The 19,360-nt window shown below is 35.5% G+C and overlaps 1 protein-coding gene across 1 annotated transcript; it reads left to right on the top strand.

Moving 5' to 3' along the window:
- Positions 1 to 662: 662 nt before the first annotated feature.
- On the top strand, positions 663 to 17,658 carry LOC121947558 (scavenger receptor cysteine-rich type 1 protein M130). Its single transcript, XM_088082466.1, has 19 exons — positions 663 to 787; positions 2,496 to 2,813; positions 3,100 to 3,207; positions 4,034 to 4,246; positions 4,335 to 4,514; positions 4,765 to 4,919; positions 5,845 to 5,989; positions 6,181 to 6,486; positions 6,912 to 7,226; positions 7,335 to 7,628; positions 7,989 to 8,297; positions 9,576 to 9,896; positions 11,588 to 11,863; positions 12,932 to 13,113; positions 13,296 to 13,404; positions 13,617 to 13,763; positions 14,697 to 14,792; positions 15,504 to 15,672; positions 15,810 to 17,658. Exons 1-19 carry the CDS (start codon positions 730 to 732, stop codon positions 15,997 to 15,999), a joined length of 3,891 nt encoding a protein of 1,296 aa, XP_087938592.1. The 5' UTR covers positions 663 to 729; the 3' UTR covers positions 16,000 to 17,658.
- The last annotated feature ends 1,702 nt before the right edge of the window (positions 17,659 to 19,360 follow it).

The following is a 19,360-nucleotide window of genomic DNA, read 5'->3' on the forward strand; positions in this document are numbered from 1 at the left end:
AATATCAATAAAATAAAATTTAAAAAAAACAAACTTACAGCCATATGTTCATAAGGACTACTCTATATTTTTTAAATGGTCTTTCATGCTTTTAGGTCGTAGAAAGTCCACCTCACAAAATGATATTAAGTAGTTAAATAGGGTCTGTTTTGTGCATGAAGAAAAAAATTGAAAAACAAGCAAAAGAAAAAGATATACGCTTCCAGCAATATTCAGAACGGATTTCTCTGTAGTGGTTGAATGTTGAGGGTCAATTATGCTTTTCTTGACTGGGGAATAAAAATTCAAAATGAAAGTTCTAACAGTATTTTCTCCTGTCTTGTAGCACTGTGGAGACATTGACCGAATGAAGAAGAGTGAATTTCACAATTTTCACAATTTCACAATTTAAAATGTAAATGAGTGTTCGGGCCCCTTTAACCCCTTTTCGGTGTAATAAGTAAAAAAAGGAAAAATGTTATCGATGATGAAGAAAACACACACACACATATATGTGTGTGTGTGTTTTCTTCATCATCAATAACATTTTTCCTTATATATCTATATATCTATCTATCTATCTATCTATCTATCTATCTATCTATCTATCTATATACATATATATATATATATATACACACTGTATATATGAAACAACTGATATCCACTTTTGGTGGGTGCATCCTGGGCAATATAAAGCTGAGCTGATCATTCATCTGCTTCACTCTCTAGTCATGAGCTGTGGCGAAGATGTGGTTCCTCCTCCTTCTCCTCTACATAGCTCACGTTGAGCTGGTGATCGCACAAGGCAAGTTACAAATATTCTCTTTACATTAAATGCTCTACATTTGTGATTAAAATTTAACAGTGTGTGACAACATGTCTGATTTGATATATTTTGAGGTATTTTTAAGTTGGGTTTTTATATTTTATTTATTTTTTTTTAGGATAAAGCATTTAGCCAAGGAGAGTTTTGGGGGGAAAGTATAATCATGCAGGATGTGTTCGGTTGAATCTTGAAATTTCTGGACGGCAAAAGCTTGATCAAAAGATTACGCAGAATATATTATACCTGTTTTACCGGTCTGGTAGTTCAGTCATAAAGTACAAAAGGCTGATCACACTCATAAAGAGTTTGATTTGAAACAATCCATCCACTCTTTGAAGTGGAGTCTTTCTTTATTTAAGATTTAAAAACTGAATTGACTATTCTTCTCTTTAACTGAATAATAATAAGAAAAAAAAAATCATTGATCATTTGATTGTACTCCTTTTAGAGAGCAATGCCATGTATAGTAAGTCTTCAACTATGAAAAAAGTGAACTTTTTAAATTTTTCACAAATTTTGATTTTTGATGAAAATTATGTGAAAATTATCAAAAGTCAAGTCGATTAAAATTAGTAAGGTAGTAAGGTCTCTTGATATGAAAGTTAAATTACAACATTTATGTATTTCAACTTAAAAAAAAGGATTGCTAAAATACATGTAAAAGCAATGTATAGAAAATTGGGTTAAATTTAAAAACAGTAATCTTTAATCATTTTGGATTAAATAATTTAAATCAGGTTGCAGCTGAAAGATTCTTCCCATATATTTCAGTGAAACTTTCAAGGATGTAGCACTTGGGGATTATTTGTAATCAAAGTCAAAGTAGAGCCTAAATCAGGAAAATATGTCCCAGTGGTCCAATACCGGAGTTGACTGCTCCGCAAAACGTCATTACTTTGCAAAATGAGTTTTGATATGATAAAGAAAGAAAACAAATAAGAAATAACATGGCAAAAAAAACAAACAAACAAAAAAAAAAAACTGCAACTACATAAAAGACAAATAAATCCTAAACTTGTTTTTTTTCTTTTGTGAATTGTTTTCTATCATGTGAAAAGGTGGACAAGCAAAAATACAATTACACATAAAGTGTAATAAAGTGAATAAAGTTTCCAACAATTGATGCTAAATTCAGGATATTGCTATTTTTTTTTTTACTTATTAGTATCAAATTATATTTTTCTAATTCAAATTCTATTTTTTCCCTTTTTGGATATTAAAGATAAAATGTAATTGCAATTATTTATTTTATATGCATGAAAATAAAGCTAAAGCTTTTGAAATGGCGGTAGTTTAAATAGAAACACGTGAAAACACAATCAAATGGAAAAAAATATATTACACGGTAGTCAGATTTCAAGTTAAAAAAAAATCTTAAGCACGGCAGAGCTCACAAGCTTAAGCAACATTTCTATAAAGTCTGACTCAATTAAAAGTAAAATAAATAGATATACAGTATATAGTATAAAGACATTAACCTATGGTCATAGTACTCATGTCATCAACTCCTGTGAAATGTCAAAATTGATTTCATTGTAATTAAATTTGCCATTATTTCTTTTTAGACCTGGATTCATGTGTCATTTGGGTCCGTTGTGGTATTTTGGCACATTTTTTTGTGATGTTATCTGTCCCTGTTTGAAACTTTGTATTTTTACATACTTTTACCCTCCTGCCATGTAACTAGATGGGAATAGGCTGATTCTGAAGAGCGAACAGAAGAACAACCCATGTGAAGGCTACATTGAAATCACCCACAAAGATAAAGTGGGCTATGTTGGAGATCAGACCTGGGATGACAAAATTGAAGAAGTGGTGTGCAAAAGTACCCACTGCGGGGATCGTGTGGGAAGCGCAATACAAATTATGCAAAACTCCATTAAGAATGTCTGGCTGAATAACCTGAACTGCAGTAAAACCTCGGAAAATCTTTGGAGCTGTGAACATCCTGGTTGGAACATCAGCGACCATTATCAGGGGTATCTGAGAACCATTACATGCGAAAGTAAGGCCAAATTTCAGTATTTACACCTATATATATATATATATATATATATCTATATATATATATATATATATATATATATATATATATATGAAATGCACTGTTGAAAGTACACCTTGTACAAAATAGTCAGATTCTGTGCCGCAAAAGGGCTGCTAAAAGTAATCCCAAATATAGAAAATTGCACAATGATGATGATGATGATGATGATGATGATGATGATGATAATATTGTCTGATTATTTATTTATTTTTTTGTTGTATTTGACTTTTTTTTGCTTTTCTAGATGAAATCAAAATAGGCCTGGATGGACCTAAATGTGCGGGAGCTGCCAACTACTCAATAACAGCTAAAGGGGAAACAAAATCAGGTTACTTTTGTGCTGACAATTGGGGTAAGAGTTACATACAGTACATTTCAAAATTCAGTACTGAAAGATTCAGTATTTCTAAATGTTAGCAGTGTGCGAGTTCATGTATGCTGCTAGATTATTGGGTGTGAATGCTGCGGGCACTCTATATTCATTTTCCTATAGTAATAATAATAATAATAATAATAATAATAATAATAATAATAATAATAATAATAATAATAATAATAAAAGCAAACAAATTAATTTATTTACTTTTACTCTTAAGCTTTCCTCATACACTTTACTCGACAATTTGATTTTTTAAATGTCAAAAAAAGCCAATATAGGTGGCTGCTTATGTGGCCTAAAGAAAGACCTGCCCCTGAAGTACAGTGGGATAGCTGCAAGATAAACACCACTCAGCCCTGTATTTAAAGTACTGCTCAAGTAAAAGTATATCAGTTTATACAGACACTGTAAACATACAGTACTTAAAATTTCAAGCAAAATTTTTAAAACTTGCTGTATTATTGAATCCCTATACTGTTCATGTGTAAGTTGCATTTTACTATTTCAGATGGCTGAGGGGAAGAGGCAGCACTTCATCTTATTTATATAAAATTTTATCCTGAGGGACATCTTTTTTTTTCACAGACTGTCTAATGTATTTCTCTCAGATCTAAAAGTTAATTACGTAAAAGTTACCAAATGTTTAAAGCAGCATTACTGTGCTTTTGATTTTGTATTGCATTTAATAATGCATTTTAATTGTTTTGTATTTGCTAACATTTTTATCATGTATTATGACATGTTTAGTACTATGATGATGATTATTAAACAATGCATATTTGATTCCTTTCATATTAAGATGATACTGAAGCCAATCAATTGTGTAAAAATCTTGGGTGTGGTGAGTCCATATCCAACAAACCCAAACTGGATTCTACAGTACTGACTCGTTTCAAAGACTCAGACAAGATGAAGGTCAAGTGTAATGGCATTAAACGAGTAAATCATCTGTGGCAGTGTGTCACCGGGTTATCAGAACAATGCCGAAGTCCTGCTTCTGTCACATGCAAAGGTAAAACACATCTTCACATGCATATGGTCACAAAGTTTACTCAAGTGTTTGAACACATCAGTGACTTAAGAAAATGGTTCATAAACAGAGTATAAGAGACTGCAACTCCAAGGAGACAATTCCAACGTGTGTTCTGGGCAGCTGCAAGAAGAGGAGGGTCTCGAATGGAAAAATGTTACAAAAAACAAAACCAGTCTTGATATGTGCCAGAATATGCACTGTGGTAAAGAAGTCAGTTTATCTGACAATGGCATACTGAACTGCTCAGGTAAGTCAGCTAATTAATATTCAACCATATTTTCCATACTAAGCAACTTTAAAGTAACTATTTTGTTGTATTGTCAGATCAAAAGAACTCTTTTAATCATGATCTTGTTTTGTCTTACGGATCATTTTTTCAGTGGTCAAAGTTATTGATCAAAAGAGTCTTTCTTTTTCACTCACCCACTAAGTTGAGCCACTTGAAAAATCAAAATCATGAAAATGAGAACAACTTCCATCATTTTTATTTCCCACAGACAATGTCAGAGTGGTTCTGATGGACAACAATGAATCCAGCGAGTGCTATGGTAAAGTGTATGTCGAAGTGAATAATAAAAGTCATCCCGTGTGTGCCTCCTCTTGGGAACTAAAAGACGCTCAAGTGGTTTGTAGCGCTCTTAATTGCGGGAAAGTAAGTTTTCAGTATCATATTTCAGTTGAACAAATGAAAGAAGTCGATATAACTTTGACAATTACAGGAAAATGCCAAAATGTATCAGTGGCACAAGTAAACAAAGAGTCATAAAATCAACAAACTGACCCCATCAAGTTAGTTACACGAAAATGTCCTAAGTTTGCTAATATTGCCAAACATTAGCCACATTAACCCTTTGAAACCAGAGTAACTTGGCTGGCTTGATTTCTTTAAAAACATGAGGAGAAAGAAGAAGACAAAAGAAGCAACAAAATGGAAATTACAAGAAAGTGACCTGATTTGATTTTTTAAGAAATTTCAAGTCTGTAATTATATTAATTATACATACAGTTTTCCCTAGCTTTTTTTCTTTTCTTTGACATTTTTTCCCTCCCTAATTTTTCAAGAAGATTATTTATAGTATCTTAGCTTAGAAAAGAAAAAAGAAAACAAAGGGAGAAGATTATCATGCCTCCATACCAGCAACAGTTAGGATGGAGGCATTGTGTTTTCTGGTTGTCTGTTAGTCCATACCCACATAAATCCCTCCATCCATGTGTCATCTGGGAAACCATGTTTTAGTTGACCCTTGACCTTTGGATATAACATGTTTCCAGTCTTCCTGCTAAGCTAAGCTAGCTGTCTCCTGGCTGTAGCTTCAAATTGATCAAAGAGATAAAAGTGGTTCTCCATTTTCTTATCTAGCCTTTTAACAATAAAGCAAATAAGCTTATTGCCCAAAATTTCAGCAAATTTCCTTTAAGTCCCTTATCCACGAGTGCTTATGACTTTTATTATTATTATTATTATTTTTTTTTTCATTATCTTTGTGATGTACTGTTCTTTTTGAGTAAGTCAACATCCTTTGTTTGACACAAATGAATGACACGATATCCAAATGGTAACAAATGCTTTCTTCTAGGTGGTTAGTAAAGAGAGCAGGACAGAGCGGGTTAAAGGGATAATGGACGACGTGGAATGCTCAGGCAAAGAATCCTCACTGTGGCACTGTAGAGCCAGGCATGAGCCTCCACAGTGTTCTTCAATCGCCTACGTAGTCTGTTCAGGTGAGATATGGCAGGAATCAAATGGTGCTCTTTATTCCAGTTATTTTATTTTTTTAACTTTGACATTATGGTGGAAGCAACAGCACGACAGTCGTGTGATACCATTTTGTGATGTGAAATGTTGTATATTTCTGCCCAAATGTTTGCAATAATATCATACATTTGACAATTCTTTTGCTGTCATGGAACAGATAGTGTGAATGTGACCTTGAGAGATGGACTTGGAAAATGTGCTGGGAGAGTGGAGATCCAGTATGAAGGCAAATGGCAAAGAGTTGGTGAAGCTGAATGGACAGATACCAATTCAGACATTGTTTGCAAACAAATGGGTTGTGGAAAAAATAGAAAACTTGCCACTCCTGAGAAATTCAGCCAGGGTTCAGGTGAATTTCTGTCAAAAAGAATAAACTGCCAGGATGACAGCAATGACATAGCTGAATGTTTCAAAGATGCCACTACCCGGCAGCCACAGGGAGCAAAGGGAATAACCTGTGAGGGTGAGTGTTTATTTAATTTTTCTCTTTGACGGTGTCTTGTATACATACTGTCACTTAGAGTTGTGTGTAAGAAGGCACTCAAGTGAACCCAAATCTGTCCTCCCACTGTTTGAGGTTTGAGAGGAAAGGTAAAAAAAAAAAAAGAAGGACAAAAGATCATTAACATAGCTATTGCACGCCACAGCAGGAAGAATCTATATATATAAAATCTGCCACGTGCCTATGTGTTTTGTTTTTCAGAACAGATATTTTCGGAATCACTGTTTTAAGGATTCTTAAGCAGAAGTAACCTGCTTGGTAACCAGCTTGTGTGGAGCTTGTCTTAGCATGCATTGTAGAGGAAGATGGGGTACCCTGGGACAAGTTGCCAGTCAATCACAATATCATCCTAACTGTGTATCTGTCTTTTTTTTTGTTCCTGTTAGGCCATAGGGACATATTTCTAGTGGGAGATAAACCCTGCTCTGGCATGGTGAGGATAGCAGAAGGTGAAAAAAACTACTGGCTCTCTGGGTCTAATGAGACATGGACCAGTGACGCGGCAAACACAGTGTGTCAGCAGATGCAATGTGGAACCATGAAGGACCATGGCACACGTAAAATTAAGGCTGATAAAAAGAAAGGCCCCCAGATCCAATCTTACAAATGCTCATCCAATTACTCATCTCTGTTTGAGTGTGAAGAAAAACCCCCACTGCAATACAAGAGTGGTGACCCCATTGCCTTTGTGAAATGCACCGGTATAGTGACTTTTTATTGAAATATTGAACTCTAGTTGAAAACATGTTCTTTTCTGTTTCAATATTTATTTTACATACACTGTATATATTTTTCGGTTCCCAATACAGGAGAAGTCAAAGCGAATCTGTCCAATGGCTGTTGGGGGATTGTAGAATTTTGCGTGGGCACAAAATGTGGAGGAGTGTGTAAAGACACCTGGACACCTGCAAAGTCTGGCATGCTGTGTAGAGAACTGGGCTGTGGGGACAAAGCATTAAAATCTATCTCTAAACCCCCTGAAAGCAAAGTGATGTTCAAAAGTGTGCACGGTTCAAACAAGATGGCCAACCTGACCCAGTGCAACTTCATCATTAATAATGACACTGATATCGAGTGTAAACCAGCCTATGCTGTTTGTTCAGGTAATGGATTGTTTTAAATTAATATATTCCAAAGAATATGTAAATTGTGATCTGAATTGAAGGGTAATGTTTTCTGTTTCCAAATTTCAGTTGATTTTGCTTGTATTACCTTTACCAAAGAGGTGATATCTTTAGTGTTATCTTGCAGTTTATCTGTTTGCAGGGTAGCTATCTGAAAATATCCAAGACACCAGTAAAATCTGTCTTAAAATTTATTTGTTCTACATACTAAGATAACAATATTCCCCATCCACATGTATTTTGATCCAGATTATACAAGTCTTGTTAGTTATATTAAAGCAACCAATGGCATAAATAGCATGACATTCAAACTCTGTGCTTTTCATTGATGTGTTGCAGGTAGTGTCGTGTTCAAAATGGACCTTTCAAGAGACAAATGTTCTGGAAATGTTAGGGTATTGTATGAAGGCAAGTTGCTGCCAGTTTGCAGAAAAGCCCTTGAAAACAGCAAAATACAAAGCATCATCTGTCAGGAGCTGGGCTGTGGTACAGCTGACAAACTTATTAACTACTTTGGACCAAAGTCACAAGAAAGTCATGTCATCTCAGAAATCAACTGTCCAAGTGCCAATGGCTCATTAAAGGCATGTGAGATCACTCCTGCTACTCCTCCAGACGACTGTAATCCTGTTGGCCTCCAATGCTCCGGTAAGTGTAATGTCTTGAATTGACTTTCCAAACTTTCCAAATGTCATCATTACCCTTAAACTGTATCTTTGTCAAACAACAGCCTGTATCTTGTCTTATTTTCTCTATTTAATCTTTTCATGCTGGAAAAGTCAGGATGTATGGTCAGAATAGAGGACAGGCAAAATACATATGAAGTTTTTCTTTCAGCATTCCAGCTGGGAATATTTGTAAAATGCTTATTCACTTTCTTGGTCAGAGTTAGATGCCACTCTCATATATGTAAGAAAATTTGAAGCTTTCGCCAGACGAATGTCAGCTCAACTTAGTATAAAAACAACATAAACAGCAAGAATTGCTCCATCCAACAATTAAAAAAGTATTCCTTCCACCAACTCTAAAACTCACGAATTAATTGACAGTTTTCTTCTTGGTTTTGTAGTCTTCAAGTCAAAGCCTTTGCGCTAAGCTAAGCTAACTGTTTTCTGAACATAGCTTCCAATAAACATAAAGATGTGTGTGGTATGCGTTGTTGCAAAGATGAAGTTGTAGGCCAACCCGGAAGCTATTGTTGCCCTGGTTCCCTTGTCAAAAAGTCTTTTTTTTTCAAACAAAAGTTTAAGATATTTACATTATGTTCAGCAAAACATCTTCCCAATGAACGCTACTTTGATGATTTTTGAAAAGTAAATACAATCACCAGAAGTAAAAAGCTAATGTTAACGTCAGCTAACTGTAAACAAACTACAACCATGTTCACGTGTTGATCATCTATATTTCTGTCTCATTTAACGATTTAAAAAAAGCCTTCCAAATATATGAATGGGGTGTTTGATGGCGTAGATTATGTTGAAGACCAAATGATGAAAACCTCATATGCATTTGTTAACAACAGAACTTATTTAGGGCATCTAACCAAAAACCCATTCAGAGAACTCACTGACTATGAGACAAGGAAACCAGGAGTGCTAAAATGTTAAGTCAATTCTATGTTTTACAAATCATTCCTCCTGCACCACTCTTGATTTTGTTCCCAACTATCACTAAGAAAGCAAAAAAACATGTTTTCCCAAATGCTGAACCATTCCTCTAACATCAATGCAAATGTTAATCAAGGTCATTTTGTTTGCCCAACATTTAAAACATTAACACAGAGTCATTGTGAAATTGAACTGAATTGAGGATGACAGCGTAAGTTCACTTTTTGCCCACATCATCTAATCTGCATGTTTGAGTTCCTGCTAGTTACAAGTGTTGTATATGCTGACTCTTTCAACTCTTTTCCGATGTTTATTTTAGGCTGGCAGAAGATTGAGCTAACAGGAGCCGGCAAGGCCTGTAGCGGAGCTGTGTCTGTTCACTCACAGCAGGAGCAAAAAAGACCTGTCTCCCGCAAAGGCTGGGGCGAAAATGAAGGGAAAATACTTTGTCGGGATCTAAACTGCGGCAAATACGTAATAGCCCGAAACAAGACACTCTCGATTCCATCCTTACCCTCCTCTCCATGGACCTCACACTTCAACTGTAACGGTACATTTGAGAATCAGCAAAACATCTGGACATGTGAGAAGCCACCCCCAAATGAGAGAGAGGTGGATCAGCTCATCATTGAATGTGACGGTAAAATCTTTATCCCAGAGACTACAGTCAAGTGATCATAAAATTTGCATCAGGATCCTTCTTATTGAAGACACGGTGACAAAATCTACTGCCACACCTCTAAAGCTCATTAATTCCCTGATAATAATTTCTGGGCTGTTATGACATAGACCTTTTGGGGGTCACCCCTATGTTCCCCAACTCTATATTTCCTTAAGATATAATACATAACCCCCACCTTTATTTTCCTAGTAATTTAAAAGATTTACAAGTATCTATTTATGCCTCCATATATAAAGTTACATTGTCATCACTGTCATCTCCACTATGGAGGTATCAATGTTAAAAATCATGCAAATGTTATAGGTTTCAAGGGGTTAGTAAGTAGGCTATAAATTGTAGATGGCATTAATCACTGACAGAATTTTGAGTTTCAAAAAATCTGAAGGCTGTCCATCAACATATTAGAAACACAATGTACAGTAACTTTCAAGAAGCTTGACAGTTGGTGGCATGTGCATATAAATTAGCTATTGTCTTGCCTTATCTTCTATCTCGTGTGCATGACCTCATTGTTTACCTGATATATGCTACCGCATTGGTAGGCTGTATCACTACATACCAATGCAAAATGTCACAAGGAATCCAAAATTTCTTTGCACGGTTAGTATCCCTGTTACTCTCTCCTCTCCCTGCCCTTATAAACAGGTGTAGTGCTGTTTGAGTGAATTTGGATGATGAAGACACGACCTGCCCAACTTTGAATTACTTTGTGTCTGATTGGCTTACCCTGACAGTCTTACCCTAACCAATTTCACGGTCTTTGCCGAAACCTAACCAACCCAACCATCCAAGGTAATGAGTACTAGCCAATCCAAGGGAGGGGAGGGAAGGTCGTAACTTTGCTCTCCTAGGAAATGTAAATTCATTCACCTTTTTGAAATACATGGGAGACAGTAAAACATTTTAAGTGTGTAGGTTCAATGCAGTGGTTAACACACAAGAAAACATTCCAGCTTAAAAGTTGCTGATGGCAGCATGGTGAGTTCAATTATTTTTTTGTCAGTTATAATTTACCCGATAAAAAGGTAGCAAAACATTGTTTTATAATGTATGTTAACATATGTAGGAACAGTGATCACATATCCTTTAAACAATTTTACCATGTGTGAAAATGCACACTCCATTGGTGCCTTGCGGTGCTTAAGCAAATGACATGACACAACTGCTTCAAAAAGCAAAATCTATAAGCTTGGTCTGGATATTAATAATTTATAATGGAAACTTATTGAATGAAAATGGCATGCTATGTCTTATTATCAAAAATAAAAAAAATAGAATGACAGATGATAAATTATGACAAATTTGCCTAGACAAAGAAAAAGTCATAACTGTTGGTATGTGGGTGAAATCAACATTTTCACCAAAGGAAACACACACTAAATATTTGACCAAGGGGGAAAAAAAGCATTGCTCACAACAACAACAACAACAACAACAACAACAACAACAACAACAACAACAACAACAACAACGAAAAACAATCCTTAAAGTTACCTTTAATGAGTCATATAAAGAGGATATTGAGCTGCAAAAAACAGGAACCTGGGAACAGAATTATGCTCCCAAATATATATAACTCAATATTCCAGCACAAAGCTCTCCAGAAAACCACAACTTTGTCTTTGTTATTTTGTTGCTTTTCTTTCTAGGTGAGCCCAACATCACCCTTTCAAATTACTGTCGAGGTGAAGTAAGCATAAATGGCACTAAGGTGTGTGCGAGTCACTGGAAAGACATCAATACAAAGTTGGTTTGCCAGCAAAAGAAGTGTGGCAACGCTATTGATGGTGTCCCCAGTGTTACAAAAGCTGACCGATCTGTGGACTACTACAATGTCAAGTGTGAGGAAAACCATTATGAACTTGGCCAGTGCAAGAGATATGAGGAAAAGTGCAAGGGAAATTTGGTGTCTGTTTCCTGTGTTAGTAAGTATATACATGTATTTGATATTTGTGTTGCTGAAAATGCACAGAATTCATCTAATCCTCCTGTAACCCTTTGTCAGGAACTCATTATCATCATATTTTGAATGAAAATAAATGGAAATATGTCCAAAAAAGGAGGCATATTAAAGGGATTGTTCAGTTTTTTTGGGGTTTTTTTTTTTTTAGTTGTATGGGGTTTTCAGCTATTGTCAGTATATTACATACAGTAGATGTGAGTCAGCATGCCCCTAATGTAGAGAAGCCGGTTAGAGTCTGACACTGAAACTAAGAAATGTACTGCTGTAGATGGCAGCAACATCAAATGTATTTTAGCCACCTAAAAAATATCCCACTTAAAAAATCAATATCATTTCAAGCGTATGGTATATTGAGAGTATTTTCACTGCTTTACCTTTCCTTCAGGCAGCACAACAGATAAGCTCTTAACCACTACAGATCTCCATCTATGTGCTCATTAAGCCACCAGACTTCATCGGGAAAAACAGTCATTTCAGCTCCCTATACACGGGCGCTGCTGCTCTACTTCTGCTTTGATCAGTGAGCTATTTTGTATTACTGTGTGACTTTGGACCAAAAAAAACGAACTGTCAGAAGGAAGTGGTAGACCAGCAACTCCTGTGTTCAGCAATGTTAAATCTTTTTTTTTTTGTTTTTCTGAGAGAATGATTTAACAGCTTCATTTTTACATTCATCGCTATCTGAAATTAAGTTAGAGCAGTGGAAATGTTCAGTATTTAGCATACACTTCGCACGTAACTTTTTTTAGGTGGCTAAAATACGTTTTGTTGCCCTTCCACAACAATACATTGCAAAGCTTCTGTGTCAGACTTCAGCCTGCCTCTCCGCACTTGGTGTGTGACATCTGAATAATGTGGTAAAATCACTAACAATCTATGGTTTATGTAAGCTGATGTCAAACTTTACGGTGTTTTGTTGTATTTTGGAGTACTGTAAGAATGGGCCATCATTTTTACACGCATACATTATGGTGAAGCTGAATAAGTTTAATATATATATATATATACACTGTTTTTGTTGTGTTTACAGATGGTGTCAATTTCAATACCACAAGCTATTGTGGAGGTCAGATTGAAGTCAACTATCAAGGTGTTTGGGAAAAAGTGTGTTTTTCACAGTCATTTACCCAGAGATTTAGGGAAGACCTGTGTAACAAGCTCAACTGTGGTACTTACAATAGTAACATAGAGGCAGCTAAAGATGTACCTAAGGTAAGTCTTTGGATGAAATTTTTTGTTTGTTTGTGTTTTTTCTGGCTCTTTTTCTGTGGTATTAAATGCTGTCTTAATAAGTCCTTCAGTCCTCATGTTTAGCTGTTGCACTTTCTATTCTTTTGTTTGGCTGCATGAAAAAGGGTGTCACTATATAGACAAGTTTACATTTAAATTTCTAGGACAAGTGGAACATAACACTGGAGTGTGCAGAAGAAACTCAGGACATCAATTACTGTGTCAAGTACAAGTCTTGTGAAAAAACCCGTGCCGCTGAGATCTACTGTGAAAGTAACCAAAACTATGATTCTGTTCCCAATAGGTCAGGCTGGTTCCCAAAATGTTCATTCAGTTGTTTTGCTTGGGAATCAGCTTTTTGTATTCTGTCAAATTTGAACATATTTACAATGAAACCATTTTCTAATTTGATTAACGTGGCACAGAATATGATCCCAGAGCGTGAGTTAATGCAGATAAGGCAATGTGGCTGTGTTTGATTCCAGAGTATGTGGAGGTCACAATTACCGATAAGAGCTTCATAGTGCCTATCATCCTGGGAGTTGGCTTTTTTCTGGTTCTGGTGATAGTGATTGTTCTACTTATTCGAATCTGCATCGTCAAGAAAACCAGGAGAGCCAAGAACGCCTCATGTGAGTATTCTATTACATTACGCCCATCCTCTGCTTGTTGCTACCGCTTCGTTTAAACATTAAATACTGGTTGATACTTTGATTTAATTCTAATAAGTTGCATTGAAACAGTCTGGTATTCCACCAGACTGAAAACAAAACACAATCAATTTAAGGGACTGTTTATTATTTATAAGAGCAGATTAGGGTGGTACAAAATGGTGGAGGCAGTATTTTTTTAAGCGCTAGGGAAGGACTTCTGTTTTCAATTTGGCTTAGGGGAGGGACATTTGACTTAATTTATTTTAAATATCCTGAAAACCCCCCAAACCTTGAAGTCATGTTGTCTTTAAAAACAACATGACTTCAATGACAACATCAGACCACTTATCATAGACAGAAACTCTGAAATATCATAAGTTATGGTAGAGGATGTGTCATCATGTATTTACTCCAGTCATTCGGGGAGGCTCAAGGAAAAAATATTTGTAGCTTTGGGAGGGTCATGGTATTAAAAAAAAATTCATTAATCCATTAAAAAAAACCCAACCCTGCTACTTTGATAAAATAAAGTACAGTTCCTTACCATCCAGATCATCATAGTGTAATGAAAAGGTGTACAGGAGCCTTTTGCCACAAGAGGTCAGTCTTTCTGCTGAGTAAAAATATAGATAATATATAATAATAATATATTATATATATAATATAAAATATATTTGATGCTTTTGTCCAGCATTTATATCACAGCTTTGAAGCTTCTGAAATTTCAGTAACAGTACATCAGTGCCACCGACCAATAATTACATAAAAAAAATGCATGTACAAAACTGGAACACAATCTTAAGAGTGTAATGTATGCATGTGCTTTGTACTATTTTTCCTGCTCGTGTGCTGTTCTCTATCCCTTTAGCTGTCATGTTCCAGCAGATGTCTAATGCTCTGCTTTTTATGTAGTGAGAATGTTCTCAAGAAAAGAAGTAGAGTTTGAGAGTGGCGACTACGAGGATGTAACGAGCAAAGCAAATGAAATGGAAGACTTGAACCGAAGCAGTGAGTCTCAAAATATATTCATTTTTCATATATTCACATAGTCATACATTTTCATTTTATTTGCGTTTATTTATTTATGCATTTATTTCTATACTTTTTGAATTTCTTTTTTTTTTGTGATGTCCTGTGGAAGAGTGAATCCTATCTGCAGGCTGCACCTCAATTTTATATCACTAGTATTACTTACATATAACAGTATTTTATTTTACATTTCATTATCCCATTTTAATTACTATAATAGGATGATACTACATTGCAACTATATTGCTCCGGTTGTATTTATATTGATATATTTAGGTTATATCATATTATTATCATCTATATAAGAGAAAAGAGAAAAAAAAGAAAAACAAAAACAGTTATTGAGCGCTAAATGGATAAAAACATATTACAAAAAAAAAATATATATATATATATATATAAAATTGCTATACACACATTTCACTCATAGACACTGTATGTTTACGAGGTTACCATTGATAGTTGCACAGGATAACAGTAATTCACACATGGTGCAAAGTATTTTTATTGTAGTAACATAATTATATAGATATTGCACAATAAATGGTAAAATATTGCACATGTGGAATTTGCACAGGAACATTAAAAAAAAAATTAACATTACATAAATATTATTCATATTACATATAGCACACTATGTAGCTGCCAGAGTTGCACTACTGGATTTCTTTTGCACATTTGTTCATGCAGAATTCATATCAGAGTCTGAAGTCATCATGGAGAACGGCGCGCAGAGCTCTTCCTCTCTTTCTTACGACGATATTGATGGCATGCTTGAGACTCACCCGCTGACCTCTAAGGCTGCCACAGCTGGTGCTTCAGGAGACAACGTCCGTGAGGCTGCCCTCGATCAAAGCGAAGGAAAGTCTTGAACCAGCAGAATCAAATCTTTTTCACTCTCCCATGCAACTACTTTGACAAATTATCATTGACAGTAATCTGACAAGGCAAACTTTTAATATGCAACTGTTTTTGTTTTTGTTTTGTTTTTTTAACAGATGGGGTGACCTACGAGGTGGATGACCCACTGGAGAATTATGATGACATTGAAGCTGGCCCTGAAATCACTCAGACTGAAGCTGAAATCCACCAAAGTCCACAAACAGCACCTGAAAGCGACACAGCACCACCTCCAGATTTAGTGGAGGGGGATGATGACTACCTGGTCCCAGGCCAAGATGGGTGAGCCAAAACTGGGTTCAACTGATATTAATTCCAGTCTGGCAAAGCAGTACTCCCCACAACCTAGCTCAAAATTACTCTGACATCCTCAAAAATCAATCAATCAATCAATGATTGAATTACAATGCAAAAAAATAACACAATAGTTCTGCATAATCTGAAGTAATGACCATTTCATATCAGACAAGATTGCACAAAAAAAGGACATGCTTCAGAGTCTGAGAAGTTCCCTCTATGTATGGTATACACAACTTGAAGGCGCACTGCTGATTTGTGATCCTTTCAGTGCCATTAAATTTGTTATATCACTGATTATACAAAAGTGTTTATTATCAAAAGTGTTGGCCTCAAAAGTGTTCACAGGAAGTAAATGGTCCTGTCTCTGCAAATGTACAAAATTAGAGTGATAGAAACCAAGGGGGATAAAATAACTTTTTTTTTTTTGCTTTCTCTTTCTTTTATTTTTTGTTCTAAAATTCTACTGCCTGCTGTTGATTTCATGGCTTGAATGAAATATGTGCAGAATGTTTTATAATCATATGTTTTTTTTTAATCCGATGTGTATATACAGTAGCTGAGCCTCTGTGACTTATGCAATATTTTTTATGAAATTTGATTTTGCAGTAGTTTGTCAGTTATCAGCTGCAATCATCTACGAAAAAGGCCTGTGAGAGCATAAATAAGCTCCATAAAGCACAGAGACAGCAGAAATGAAATAAATGTTAAACAAATCAACACAGCTGATATAGCAATCTTAAGTCTTACTTACACATGGTTACATTGTATATTTTTTAAGTTTATAGCCTTTGTGAGAATGTATAACTTTGCAGAACTGAATTGAATTGTTGCAGAATGTTCAGTGAGAAGAACAATACTCTCACATCTGTATGGAAAATATGAAGCTACAGCAAGCAGCTGGTTAGCATAGTTAGCATAAAGACTGGAAATGAGAAAGTAAATTGTGCAGGTTTTCAGAGGATGACTAATGCATTAACAACAGGAAGTTAAGGCTAATAAAATTGTTTAAAAGCAAATACTTAGCTAACACTAGCTTAATAGGTAAATTACTTTTTAACAAGCTTGTTTTAACAAATAAATACAAATTTTAGAAAGTAATGACGAGTTTTGTAAAATTAATATATTGTCACTTTGTTGTTAAAAGGGCATTACGTTTGATGGTTACATTATGACTTTTTTAAGCCCAGAGTTAAAGTCTCCGGGGTTGACTCGAGACCCAGAGTTGAGTAAAAAGACTTGAAACTTACAAGTGACTTGCAAAACAATGACTTGGTCCCACCTTTGGTGCTGGGATAAGCTAACTATCTCCCAGTACTGCTGCAACTTTATATTTACCACACAGATATAAGATTGTTATCATCTTCTTATATAACATGCAAAAATGTCATAATTTCAATGTTGTTGTTTTTTTAATTGTTAGTGTTTTCAACAAAAGCGTATGTGTTGTTCATTTAACTTAATTCAACCATACAAAAACAAAACAAAAAAAAATCTTTATATGATCTCTTTCATGGTGTGTTATATAATTTGCTTTTCTTTTTTAAGTTCTTGTAAAGATGATGTATATTGTATTTCATTAACTTCAGAATTAAATTCAGTCAGTGCATCATAGCATAAGCTATGTTGCAATTACTGTATAATGTGGCATTGTGTCCCTTGTGTTAACAGCACTTATATACATACATATTAGATTCTTTGTGTAAATACTTAAAAGACTTATCCTGTACTTGTGTCTGATGATGCCTAAGAGTTTTGGAAATGGCTTAGATGTTGAGTATCAAACTGTATGTTATATATGTCATATATAGTTTGATACACAGCACAATAAGCCGTTTTCTTCACAAGACATCATTTGTGGAGGGACTCAAAATTGCTTGCAATTCCCTGCTGGTCTTATTTTTAACAATGCAATTTATAGCTTTCTGATTATTTTTATTTTCTATATTTTAGTTTGTTGAATTATTATTATTGCACTGTTGTGAACTTTCTCGGCATTTACCACACAAAGCCAAAAACACTCTGGCTCTGCTCTGAACATTTCGAATACAGTTTCATCTCCATGCACTTGAACATTCTCTATAATTACTTGTGCATACTTAATACACTTAACATTTCCCCCCAGTGGTCGAGACATGGGGAGAAAGCAGCTGCTCTCTACAAATGTTAACATGAGTAAAGCCATCCGTAAGGGACTGACAGACACACTGGTGCTGCTTTTAAGAGAGCCACAGACCTGCTAGAGCCTCACATGTTTAGTCAGGAGTTAGCCAAGGGCCACTGAGATCACAGAGCCAACGATACTACCAAAGGGACTAATTTGTAAGCAGCAGCCCTTGTATGATATGTAAACATCATGCCCAGGCTTGCTGTCAGAGGCCTTGCTGAGGGATCATGATGTCGGATTTAAGTCTGATGTGTGGCTGAAGCTTAAATAGATACAGTGATTTGTAAGTCAAAGAGGTAATGTTTTCATTAAGTCTCAGGTGCCACTTCTTCATGGAAGTGGCCCATGAGGCCTAGCATGACCAGAGGGTGTATGCATTGTGTTGTTTTGTTGAATTTGTAAGATTCTAATAAGAAATCCTATTTGTTGAAAGCAGAAATGATCTTTTGATGACAAAGCAGCAGCTGGTCAGCATTCTGGCTGATGCAGTGATCTGAGAAATCCTTGTCTCCTCTGACCCTCATTCATCTAGGCACTGAAGGATCATACTGCTGTCATTTTCCCCAATAATCTTAGTATTTTTAATATATACATAGATTTTTTCAAAGAATACCATTGTTTATATGAATGAAAATGTCAGCTGGTACATTACCTTGTCAAAGAAATTTGTGAAATGATGGGTGCTTATCCGCTGTCAGTGTATAACATAGATGGCAGTCAGCATGCCACAAGTTTGGAGAAGCAGACTGGAGTCCAACACTTCGGATGGGTTCAGCCACAAAAATATTTTAACCACCCAAAACATATCCTACCTAAAAAAAATCCATATTAGTTTAAGTGTACACTCTATTAAAAGTATTTTCACCGCTTCATCTTTCCCTCAGACATTTTGATTCAGCAGGGAAGCTTTTAATGGCTACAGTTCTCCAGCTATGCTCTCATCAAAGCCACCACTCCTTTCAGAAAAAAACACGATTTTAGTGTGTTGAACACTGGAGCTGCTTGCCTACTAATGCTTCTGTTCTGATCAGTCTGTTAGTTTGTGTTTTAGTATGACTTTGCTGAATCCCAACATAACATTTTAAAGCCAAAATAACACAAGCTAACTGATTGATGCAGTGGTAGACCCATTGTTTACAGCAACTTATTTTTTGCATTGGTAACCACTGTCTGACATAAAGCT

The sequence above is a fragment of the Plectropomus leopardus genome, chromosome 9 (genome assembly GCF_026936395.1).
Source record: "Plectropomus leopardus strain MGB_pleo_1.0 chromosome 9, ASM2693639v1, whole genome shotgun sequence".
In the NCBI taxonomy this organism is placed as follows: domain Eukaryota; kingdom Metazoa; phylum Chordata; class Actinopteri; order Perciformes; family Serranidae; genus Plectropomus; species Plectropomus leopardus.

Bases quoted from the DNA above. Each gene is read 5' to 3' on its own strand.
- LOC121947558 (XM_088082466.1), top strand. From the start codon at position 730: ATGTGGTTCCTCCTCCTTCTCCTCTACATAGCTCACGTTGAGCTGGTG. The intron at 5,990-6,180 runs GTGAGATATGGC...GTCATGGAACAG, and splicing joins CGCCTACGTAGTCTGTTCAG to ATAGTGTGAATGTGACCTTG. The intron at 13,405-13,616 runs GTAACCAAAACT...GTTTGATTCCAG, and splicing joins CGCTGAGATCTACTGTGAAA to AGTATGTGGAGGTCACAATT.